The sequence below is a fragment of the Dreissena polymorpha genome, chromosome 2 (genome assembly GCF_020536995.1).
Source record: "Dreissena polymorpha isolate Duluth1 chromosome 2, UMN_Dpol_1.0, whole genome shotgun sequence".
In the NCBI taxonomy this organism is placed as follows: Eukaryota; Metazoa; Mollusca; class Bivalvia; order Myida; family Dreissenidae; genus Dreissena; species Dreissena polymorpha.
The window spans coordinates 15,967,497-15,979,588 of record NC_068356.1 but is presented as its reverse complement, the minus strand read 5'-3'; the positions used below and the strand labels follow the sequence as shown (position 1 = coordinate 15,979,588).

Below are 12,092 nucleotides of genomic sequence, written 5' to 3'. Positions count from 1 at the left end.
AAATTAAACCCGATTGTCGTTTGTATGATCTCAAAGATCATACATAACAGCGGTAAGAGTACTAGATCTAATAAAGAAAATCAAATAAAGCGACAAACCAAACAAAAGTCGACACATTTCATAACAAAATGTTACCATGATGAACAGAGGCCAAAGATCAAGACTACTTTATGATTTGGAACAAGAAATGGGTAGGCATGGAGAGGGCTAACATATTATGTATTTGAATTAACTTTGATCCAAGTGAAAGCTGTAGAACTGTTTATGTGTAAAGAAATCACCCATTCGACTTTTAGAATAGTCCGAGCTATACTTCTAGCCCAAATATTGGGGTTGGGGTACAATAATGCTCTTGTAATGGTACACATCTACATATAGCTGATTCTACTCTGGGTATTCAATTGAAACTTCCCACAGTAAAACTTGGAGATGCAAATGCCTATTTATTTTCTTATCTTTATTTTTTTATCCACAGGAAATATCAACCACATAAAGAACCATTTGTTATACGAGGTGGAAGAAAATGAAGTTGTTGGATCTAATTGTTAGTACCTTGGAAGTGACTCACATGCAGACACCATAGGGATCAGCATTAAACTAGTAACAGCTTTGAATGTGTAATGCTTCAGTATTGAGTTATAGACATGTGGTTTATCTTACTGTTGATCGACAAAATACCTGTGTGAATTAACATATATGGTATATCAGTGTGATAGACATAAATGGTGGACAAAAGTTTGGGTATTAAAATGGATGAATGTTTCCCATATGAACATTTCACATGCCCCAATTATGTGTAAGTGAATTTTTATTCAAAGATACAGAAAAGCTTTATGAAAATAAATGACTGTCTCGCACAATCCAAGCATGCCACACATTTCTTAAACAATAGGAGATAATTGTGTCTTTATAAAGATTGGCATTTTCATTGTGGGTTGTCCCCCTTTCGTACTTAGTGTTCATGAAAGCTTATTCAAGCAAATCAGCAGTTAATAAAGTTGCACCTTTGGTGCCAAATAATTGTTAAAATATTATGTTCAGTGTGTTAAATGCCACAACGATATCATAATCGGAACATGTATTATGTGAACATAAGATAACATTATATATTTACATGTTATTTGTATGTGCATAAAATGACATAAATTTATTTATTACAATGTATACAATAATTGTTAATTTTGGTTACATGTATTAGTATTTGTTTTAGAGATTCCATAAACAGTGTTATATGTCATCCAATGCAACCTGGTTTATATTTTTGTATGCGCCTATCTTTGGACGCCAAATAAATATGAAACTGTCCAATCAGTGTTGATTATGATTAAAAAAAGGTATGTTTAATCTGGGTTTTCAACACAACCACATGGATAAAATCAGTATGGTCATAGCATTCATTTTTACACAAATGCTTGTATCATAAATCTTAGTGTATAGGGTATGTAATTGCAGTCATTGTTATTAACACTGTATTTAAGAATATTTCATCTGTTACTTTTGTATTACTTGCATTTAACATAGGTATATATAAAGCGCGCAACTGCGTCATGAGTAATGTACGCACACATACTTGAAATAAATGTGGACACAAAAAAATAAGTTGGTTTATATTTTCGCGCGCTGTTTCCATCAATTTCTGCTTTATATGAAATGCACTTGCTCTCCACACGTTCAGGAGAAAGTGCACATTTACCTGTACTGCATATTCAATCCCGTTCCAAAGCAGTGTCTGGATCATGTAATAGCGACAACTACTACTCCATTTCCTGCGAAAATGTATGAGTCGGTCTCTGAGAAAAGCGGGCTTAATGCATGTAGGTAATGCATCAACCCTGATTAGCCTGTGTCATCCGCATAGAATAATCAAGGACTACACTTTTCGCTTTAAAGTATTATTTTGGTTAAAGTTATTCTCTTACAAGCATATGTTGAAAATGTTGCCCTTGTTAAGCAGGTGCGGCCATGCATTTTCCAGAAAACGGCTCAAATCTTATAAAATGAAAGTTTGCTACTACGTTCAATTCATTCGTCAATTAATTTAAAATGACTTCAGCTGTATGAAACGTGCATGATAATTTTAATCACAGCCTACATCGACATTGCTGAGACACATTGGTATGTTCTTTTGCTCTGGTGATTAAAAAAATCCGTTGATCGGCAGAATGTTTTTATTGTCTATACATTGTTTGAAATGCCACCAAAATCTAACGATCTTGTGTGGGTCAAGTAACGTGTTGAATGCGAATAGTTTTCAGAAAAAAAGCTTACAAGATTATTATAATTAAACCTAAAAATAAAACGAAAACTACGCCAGTCAGATTAAAGGGGCCTTTTCACAGATTTTGGCATTTTTTAACTTATTCATTAAATGCTTTATATTGATAAATGTAAACATTGGATCGTAAAAGCTCCAGTAAAAAATCAAGAATAAAATTTAAAAAAGGAAAAGAACATTGCCCGGAGCAGGTTTCGAACCAGTGACCCCTGGAGTCCTGCCAGAGTCCTGAAGTAAAAACGCTTTTGCCTACTGAGCTATTCCGCCGAGTACACATACATGACGTATTTTATACCTTATATAAGCAATCTTCGTAGTTTCACAAAATTTAACGACAAAAACAGAACTCTCCAAATTATTCAATCGTTTCGCGTTGCAACGCTTTATAATTTTTAGGTTTTAAAATCGTCAAAAGATGCATATAATGGCTATATTAGACCATGGTAAATGTTCAGTATTACTGTTTCCTCACAAATATCATAACTAAAACGAAAATGTGCGAATCTGAAACAACTTTTTTCAATTTTGTCAATTTACCAAAGCGTGAAAAGATCCCTTTAAGAACGAGAGGCCCCAAAGGGCTCTGGGTCGCTCACCTGATAGACTAAGATGGAAAGAAACAAGCATTAAAACTCTTCAGCAAATGTTTCAAATTATGGTATGACAAAACTGACTTTAAAAATAAGGTGTTCCAAAGTATTCACAATAGGCCTATATAGAAAATTACCCCACCAACCCTGGCGGAAAAATGGTACTGGCGCCACTGGCGCCATTTTTGTCGTCATCGCAAATATCTTTAATGTTGCAATTATTGATAACTTCGGCGTAGCGTTGGCGGACGACCTCAAAGGGGCAAGCATCCGTGCTACATCCGGGGATGCGAACTACCCGCTCGTTCACGAACAGCTGCAGAAGAAAGACACGTGTACTGTTGACGTCATTCCGGTTCACGTCGCACGCGTACAGGACAAACGCGAGATTTGACGAGTATGGAAGCAGCGTGCTGGATTTGAAGAGGCGGTTGGTCATGGCGGCGCGGTTGGTGGCCAGGAGGGGTCGGGTGTCCTTGTACAGGCCTAGCGCTGCCATTAGAGTCGCCACAGTCTCCGAGTGGGCGAACTGGAACACGGCCACCTTGTACCTGGATATTGAAGCAATACACTAAAGCAGTTTGGTTAACAGTATTACAATTAATGTTTTCACTCTATTAAATATACATTTAAGCTTAACGGTATTTATGTATATAATTAAAGTTTTCTCTTCACCAAATAGTGTGACAAAATTGTATTGAAATTCGTCAAGTTCAAACAGTACTCGTACCAATTTACCTTTTGATACAAAGAAAGTAAGTCTTGAAATTTATATTTGGGCCAAATTTGCGAATCTGAAACCATTTTTTTCAATTTTGTCAATTTACAAAAACGTGAAAAGGCCCCCTTTAAGCAGTACGGACATTGATAACGAACTGCCAACGACATCGACCTGGCATAATGCACGTACGCGATCTGTCATTTTCACGTGGTATTCAGATTAAAATTGTTTAGCTCAGCTGGTTATTCAAAGATCTATCAATAAACAAAGATTGGAAACAGCAAAGCGAAGGATCTCCTATTATCGCGCGATCCTCTGTTATATGGCGTTATCACGCGTGGCTTCAGCGTGTACGCACTCTTTATTCAATCAAACATGATTTTATGATTTTGGACAGTATAACTAAAATCAAGAGAAACATTAACAAAAATTCCGATATATATTACAGCTTTTATAAATAAAAGTAATTTAAGAATAATTGAATACTAGTTTTATCACCCCAGGAAACCCGATAACTTGTGAGCAGTGTAATACCATTGGAGCAGTGCTCGTTGTTTTAGCATCAACTAATATAGGGTAAGTAAATTGAAAAAAAAAATTCAAAGTCCAATTTGAAACAACTGTGTATTAACATTAATAACAAAGGTATTGGCCTACATGTAGAAAAATCCTGACAAATTTTCTAAAAAACAAATGAGCGAAATGTGGCTCCCTGAAGTAGAAAATTGCACTCGTAATAAATTAAGTGCATATGTATATTTATAAACGCGATATCATACTCTATTGTCTTCAGGGTAGGCAGGCTATTTTATTAAATAATACATACCTTCTGTTGTCTAAAACGTCAGTATTTCTTAAGTTATACTTCTTATTTAAGCATCAGTTTAAATATATTATAAATATAACAAGAGCTGTCAGAGGACAGCGCGCTCGACTATTCGAGTGCTTGACAGTATATCGTAATACCCCCGTCACACCGGACTGGCGTCCTTAGTGCGTCCTTACGGCGACCCAGGTCGCAGTGAGGACGCCATAGACGCCGGAGGGACGCAGTAAGGACGCAAAAAGACGCAGTGAGGACGCCGAAAATTGCTCAGGACGCGAGCCCACGGCGACCGCTTTGAACATGTTCAAAGTAGACGCCGAAGTCCGGCGTTTTACGTCGTTCTGTTAAGGACGTCGTAGGGACGCCGTAGAGGCGCAGTAGTTGTAGTAGGGACGTGGTAGGGTCGCTGTAAGGTCGCCATGGACGTCGTGTGGTCGCCGCTCCAACCCCCATAAAATGATAATTGACTGCAAGGCGACCGTACGGCGACCATATTGCGACATTAGTACGTCCTTTGTACGTCTATTGCGTCCTCAGAACGACTATGGTCGCAATAAGAACGCAGTAAGAACGCAAAGGACGCCGCTCAGACGCCGTATGGTCGGCTTTGGTCGCCTTAAGGACGCAGTACGAACGCGGTAAGGTCGCCAGGGACTTATTAAGCACGCCGTGAGAACGTGCAAAACGCCATAAACCAGGACGCTGGTGTGACGGGAAGGCGAAAAACAGCATTTTTACCGAAAAAGTCATTGGCGTCCTTACTACGACATTCAGAAATTTCCATAAACACAGTCTTAGGTCGCCGTAAGGACGCCGGTCCGGTGTGACGGGGCTATTAGCCATCATGGGGAAATTGTTCATATTCAATAAGGTCAGGTAATATGGTCATATTCTAAGTGGAAGAGGACCATAATTGAAACATATTGATCGCTTATGTTTCAAAGAAGTTGTACTTTATATACGATTTTGAGTTCAGGTATATTTTCCACAATCTATTGAGCATTTGTAAAGACATAAAACAAACAAATAAGATTTATTTTCAAGCTTGATAGCAATAACTTGGGTGGGATGGTCGATCGGTCCTTCAAAAATAAAATAACTTTTTTTATACCATGTTTCAAAGGAAAAAATCTTTTTGGGTGTCTGGGTGGGGGTGTGGAGAGAGGGTATAATGTGGGAATGTGGTCATCTATTAGATGATCTTTCAAAAAAGGAAAACAATAGCTAATCTTTTTTTTTGGGGGGGGGGGGATTCTGGGATGGGGCATGGGGATGATTTGGGTGGAGTCCATTGTGGTATGTGAGGTAAGTGTTGTTTTATCAAAGTATGAATCAATTCTGATCATAAATAAAGAACTTATGGCTATTTAAGCAAAATTTATTAATTTGACCTTGCGAGTCAATGTCATTCAAAGGTCAAGGTCAAAGTCAACTTGCCATGTACAGTACCCTCATGATAGTAAGAAAATATTTGAAGTTTGAACGCAATAGCCTTGATACTTCAGAAGTAAAGTGGATCTAAACACAATATTTAAAAAAATATTCAAAGTTACTAAGACAAAAAGGGCCATAATTCTGTTAAAATGCCAACAAGAGTTATGCAACTTTCCCTCTACAGTTCCATTACAATAGTAAGCGAGTTTTCCAAGTCTGAAAGCAATAGCTATGATACTTTAATGGAGTAAACTGGACCAAAAACACTAAACTTAACCAAATGTTAAATTATCTAAGTATAAAAGGGCCATAATTCTGTCAAAATGCCAGTCAGAGTTACATAACTTTGCCTGCACAGTCTCCTTATGGTAGTTAGTAAGTGTTGCAAGTATGAAAGCAATAGCTTTCATACTTTAGGAATGAAGTGAACCTAAACACAAAACTTTACAAAATTTTCGATTTTCTAAGTATAAAAAAAGAACATACGGTAATTCTTACAAAATGCTTGTTACAGTTGTCTGCTCTTGTTTATAGATTTGGGTCATGTTGGTAAAGAAGTATGCAAAATATCAAAGCAATATGACAAGGTGCATAGAAAATGGTTGAGGTGGTACGCAAGCTTTAACATAGATTTATCAATTAAATGCATATTCTAAGTGGAAAAGGGCCATAATTCTTACAAAATGCTTGTCAGAGTTGTCTGCTCCTGTTTACAGATTGTGGTAATGTTTGTAAAGAATTATGCAAAATATGAAAGCAATATGTCAAAGAACATAGAACATATTTGAGAACATATATCACTTTAAGATAGATTGATCAATAATATGCATATTCTAAGTGAAAAAAGGCAATAATTCTTATAAAATGCTTGATACGGTTGTCTGTACTTATTTATAGGTTGGGGTCATGTTGGTAAAGAAGTATGCAAAATATGAAAGCAATATGTCAAGGGACATAGGAAATATTTGAGGTGGTACGCAAACTTCAACATTCCAACGCTCACGGGAACGGGAACGGAAACGCCTACGCCGGGGTGAGTAGGATAACTCTACTATATATATTTCATATATAATAGTCGAGCTAAAAGCCTTAAAAAATACATGCAAACAGAACAAAACAAGCATGCAGGATTACGTACAGACCCAAAAAGTCGCATGTTATTTAATGCAACTGATGGCGCATGCTTTATATTGCATACGGTGACAAACATTTAACTGATAAATAGTAATTTCCCACAAAGTACATGATACAACTGAATGAATATTATTTAAACAGATTGTATGCATATGCGCTTTGCAAAAAGCCCGCACATCGGATAATGGAAACTTTTTCTTTGAAACGCACAAAAAGTTATTGTTTACAATCAAAATGGTTATCGTTCTTGCATATAGGATCTCATATAAATATTGCGAAGACACGCTGTTTGAACAGATCATATTTACACACAAAACATGTTAATTAACTTATTTTCGTTGATTGAATTGTCATCATACATGTAAACGGACAACTCATGAACCCAATAACATTATCCATACGCACCTGTTGTCGAGTATTGTCTGATTGTAGTTCCAAGAGTCATTCATGCTGGCCTCCAAGTGTTCGAACATGGACCGTACAAGCGGACAGGCCAGGACGCTGTTAATGGGCTGAGAGTACATATTCTCATACCATGTCTGAAACCAGATATCATTCAGATAAAAAATTATATAATAGGGAAATAAAATGACAGGTATGAACAACGTATGATTGTGGACGCTATTTAACAGTATGGTATATCTAAATCGTTGCTTGCTAATTTGTGTGATAAATACTGAAACAAGACATAGGTCGTATAAACCCACTGCTTTCCTTTGTCAACGCGTCCATTAGAACGCGGCTGCACAACTCAGTCTGTTGGACGAAGTTCGATTAAGTGCTTAATATTTTCTACACTATTCTCATCACATACTGATATTTTCTGTTGTCCAATACACTTCACTTACATCGCAGAAAAGAATGTAATAAGAGCAAATTACTGAGACAAACTATACTTAAAAAATGCAGTATGTACCTCATGAGATAAAAGATTGGGGCAGGTTACTTGTGAAAACTGTTATCCAACAAACCATCGCGATGGCGTAATCAACATTCAATGTGGTGTTATTACGCAGATGACTAGTGCAAATCTATGCACCTTCACTACACAACACACCTCGATGTCCTGTCCGTACTCTAGCACCTCCCTCTGTGCGTCACTGAGCAGACGACACCACACGGGCGGCATGTTGGGGTTCAGGGTGTACTGGTCATAGGCACACAGGTCGTACAGCGTGTACACATCATCTGGAGTAATGTGAAGGTCGAGAGTAGTTGGCGAATATCATACTAATAAGGCGATTGTCAAACATATACGACGAAGGCCAGATTTCCTAGTATATGGCGAAGGTCATAATTTCTAGTATAAGGCGAATGCCAGATTTCCTAGTATAAGGCGAGGGTCTTAATTTTTAGTATAAGGCGAAGGTCATATTTCCTGGTAAAAGGCGAAGGTAAGATTTCCAAGTGTAAGTCGACGGTCAGAATTCCTATTATAAGTCGGTCAGATTTCCTAGTTGAAGGCGAATCTCAGATTTCCTAGTTTAAGGCGAAGATCAGATTTCCTGGTATAAGGCGAATGTCAGATTTTCTAGTGTAAGTCGACGGTCAGAATTCCTATTATAAGTCGGTCAGATTTCCTAGTTGAAGGCGAATCTCAGATTTCCTAGTATATGGCGAATATCAGATTTCCTAGTATAAGGCGAATGTCAGATTTCCTAGTATAAGGCGAAGGTCAGATTTCCTAGTATAAGGCGAAGTTCAGATTTCCTGGTATAAGGCGCATGTCAGATTTCCTAGTGTATGGCGAAGATCAGATTTCCTGGTATAAGGCGCATGTCAGATTTCCTAGTATAAGGCGAATGTCAGATTTCCTAGTATAAGGCGAAGGCCAGATTTCCTAGTATAAGGCGAAGGTCAGATTTCCTAGTATAAGGCGAAGGTCAGACCTATATATCGATGGTCAGTCTCCTGAAGCAAAGGTCAGACTTATATGGCGAAAGTCAAACATACATACTTAATGTCAGATGTCAGACTTGTAAGGGGGAGATCAGACGTATACTGGGATGGTTCAGCTTATATTCCATAAGTCAGACTTATGAGTTGAAGGTCAGGCTCGAGTTGATGGTCAGGCTCTATCTTAACGACTCTTCATAATTGTCACGTTTGTCAAGTTGTTGGAAATCCATCCATGCTGGACAAATTAAAGTTCCGGACAAAGTGAACGGATTGATTTCATTTATTTATCTTTGCATCTACGAAGTATGGTTCTCTTCATGCTTACATTTCTGCTACGTTGTTAAAAAAACTCGATAATTTAAGAGCAACTGAATGCCCCGAACAAAGAATAAACGGGCCGCACCCATTTCTCGAGCCCGCCTACGTTTGCGATCCCACATTTTATTACCCATTTTTCATACAGGTAAAGCTTAATATTTGATTCGGTTAAAACGTGATTGTCGTTCTATCATACTGAATATGGTGAATGTCATTACCAGTAACAAATATATCTCAGACTCAATAATATGAAAGTCAGACTGAATCAACGTCATACATAGTTTAGTTATAGTAATACAAAAAAAAAGCGATTGTCAAACTAAACAATTTCAAATTTAGACTTATGAGGTCTTATAAAATAATGTAAGGGAAATAATAAATGCTTTGAAAGTAATACTTTATAATGAAGTGAAGGTCACACTCCATATTGTGAAATTTTCACTTTAAAAGAACGGCATACTAAATTACGCTATGACCACACTAAGTTAGGTTAATTAATATTCCATTTGTATAATGTACGATGTGAAGGTCGAACTTAAATGATGGTTATTCATATATCACCATGCACTGGTTTTAGTTAACAAAAAATTATTTTGATGAACACAGAGAAAACCTCCACCATCATATATAACTCTGTTATAACATTTTTATTTGCAGTGTCAGTTGGACTTTCACGGACTATTTTAATTTCGTAAATAGTCCTTTGTTCCTGACAAACTGAAATTTACTATTTATTTCAAATGTCACAAGTCCCAATATCAACATTTTAACGCATTTGTACGTTCAATTTTCTAATATATTACAATCGACCCGATCATAAATGCCTGACGATCTTAAATATGTTACTAGTATATTGTGCTCGGTACAAGTGTCTGTACTAGTTCGCAACCATTATAATACAAGTACAGGAAACAGCGAACAATCACATATGGTTAGCGTGTGGCTATGATATTTATTTGTGAAAACATCATTTTGAATGATAAATTATCAAATTATAACGAAAAATCAGCTTCTCTGAAAAAAAAAATATTTACTATCAAACATATATTTAACAAGGTATTAAACTTAAAATCACCCGAAAACGGGGTACATCGCTTTGAACAACTATAACTTCATCGGTAGCGATTTTCACGAACTTGGTCTTATTCAACGCAGAGATGAATTTCTTTTCTGGAAATGTACATATCTTGCAAGATTTTTACAAAGCTGGGTCAAATTTTAAGAAATAACACGATAATACATGTTATTTCTTAAAATTTGACCCAGCATTTGTTCAAAGCGATGCATCCCGTTTTCGGGTGAATTTGAGTTGAATACCTTGTTATATATATATATATATATATATATATATATATATATATATATATATATATATATATATATATATATATATATATATATATATATATATATATATATATATATATATATATATATATATATATATTTTATAGTGATTGTTTTTTAAGAAAAGCTGATGTTCGTTATAATTTGATTATTTATCATTCAAAATGAGTTTTTCACTAACACATGTTTTTAATATCATAGCCACACGCTAACCACATGTGCGAACAATCGCCGGTAGTTTCTTCATTGCCGAAAACATATTAATTCATACTTATATTATATTTAACATATGTTATCAATCGTATTATACCTGCGTTGAGCCCGACACTTTCGTTTATACCTAGGTTACTTTTTATAGACTGGATAATATTTATAAAATCCGCGGTAGTCTCATAATTCGAAAACTCGGCCATGTTGGTTTTGTTGTTCAATGTCTCAGATTCAAAACTTTCACACGAGTCATAGTATCTTAAGCGGTGGTCGTCGATGATCAAACTCGGCAGCGGTTTCTTCAGCGGATTAACACATTCCGTCTCCCTGACCAGACATCCGCCGGAAGTGTTGTAGGCGCCATTGTAAAACGAATTGGCGCTTGCCTTTGTCCGCTGTTTGTTTGTAGAGACAAAGGATGCGCTATCGCCGTTCAAATCAAACAGCCTCTGATATCGTGTGTAAGTCCTCTGGCCTAGAGCTGACTGCTCCAGTACCCCTTCACTGTTAAGCATGCTTTCCAAGTCGGCATGGTATGGGGATACCCAGGAATCTATTTCAGGATAAAGATCGATTCGCTTGTTCCTCTTCAACTTCTCTACAAGCTCGTGCACATCCGCAATACTTCCCTTGGTCGGGAATCTCGCTCCGTGCCTGATGACCATGTTCACGTGTGCCGCGCGGCACGTGCCGTTGTTGTAGCTGATGACGTAGTCACTGTTCGGGTTCGGCCTGGTGGTATCGTGCGCCCAACGGTACAGTGTCTTCGTGGAAAACACGTCCCATCGGGAGACAATGGGTACATCCGATTGACCCACATGCACACAGACAGCAACCCACAAAATAAAAAATCTCATTTGTGTTGTTTTTATCTAGCTTTTGAATTTACAATCAAATAACTTTCGTTTGTATACTAAACTCTTCGCGTTTAACCGGAGAAACGTACCGGTTTATTTCATTTATATACGGCAACTGTATCAGCAACTGGTATTCCAGTGAGGCTCGGGTACAATTAAACGCACAACTATGTGTTGTTCACCCAACGAGCCAGGACTGTCAAAATGATTTGATAGGTTCGCGTTCCACTTGCGAATGATGTAGTCGTATCGAACTGTATTTTTATGAATGTATTTTATCCCATTATTCATATGAACGAAAAGCTAAATGGAATTGTAACGTAATACATGGATTTAATTGGTCGACATCTGCGACGAATATTTTGAATGTAAAATATTGTTGTATATCAGACTTCAAATGTAAAGACAGTTTTTCATAACGAAATTGAACCTAAAGCATTGTTGTATAACAGACTTCACATTTAAGACAATTTTGCATAAT

At 36.9% G+C, this 12,092-nt stretch overlaps 2 protein-coding genes across 6 annotated transcripts in view; one reads left to right on the top strand and one right to left on the bottom strand.

The window, feature by feature from the left end:
- Window positions 1-588, top strand: part of LOC127866025 (centrosomal protein 20-like) — a 16,648-nt gene extending 16,060 nt beyond the window's left edge. Inside the window, exon 6 of the mRNA XM_052406261.1 lies at window positions 514-588. Coding sequence (XP_052262221.1) covers window positions 514-527 — 14 coding nt within the window. The 3' untranslated portion in view covers window positions 528-588. The remainder of the gene's footprint in view (window positions 1-513) is intronic.
- The window catches only part of LOC127866008 (multiple inositol polyphosphate phosphatase 1-like), an 18,787-nt gene extending 6,695 nt beyond the window's left edge, over window positions 1-12,092 (bottom strand). The window contains exons 1-4 of one of the 5 annotated variants that reach the window (XM_052406193.1): window positions 10,855-11,817; window positions 8,038-8,168; window positions 7,386-7,519; window positions 2,902-3,416 (exon numbers count right to left, since the gene is read on the bottom strand). In XM_052406193.1, the coding sequence (XP_052262153.1) occupies window positions 2,999-3,416; window positions 7,386-7,519; window positions 8,038-8,168; window positions 10,855-11,611 (1,440 nt within the window). In that variant the 5' untranslated portion in view covers window positions 11,612-11,817 and the 3' untranslated portion in view covers window positions 2,902-2,998. Of the gene's footprint in view, window positions 1-2,901; window positions 3,417-7,385; window positions 7,520-8,037; window positions 8,169-10,854 lie in introns of those variants that run through there. The other 4 variants (XM_052406188.1, XM_052406190.1, XM_052406192.1 and 1 more) reach the window with 4 other exon arrangements.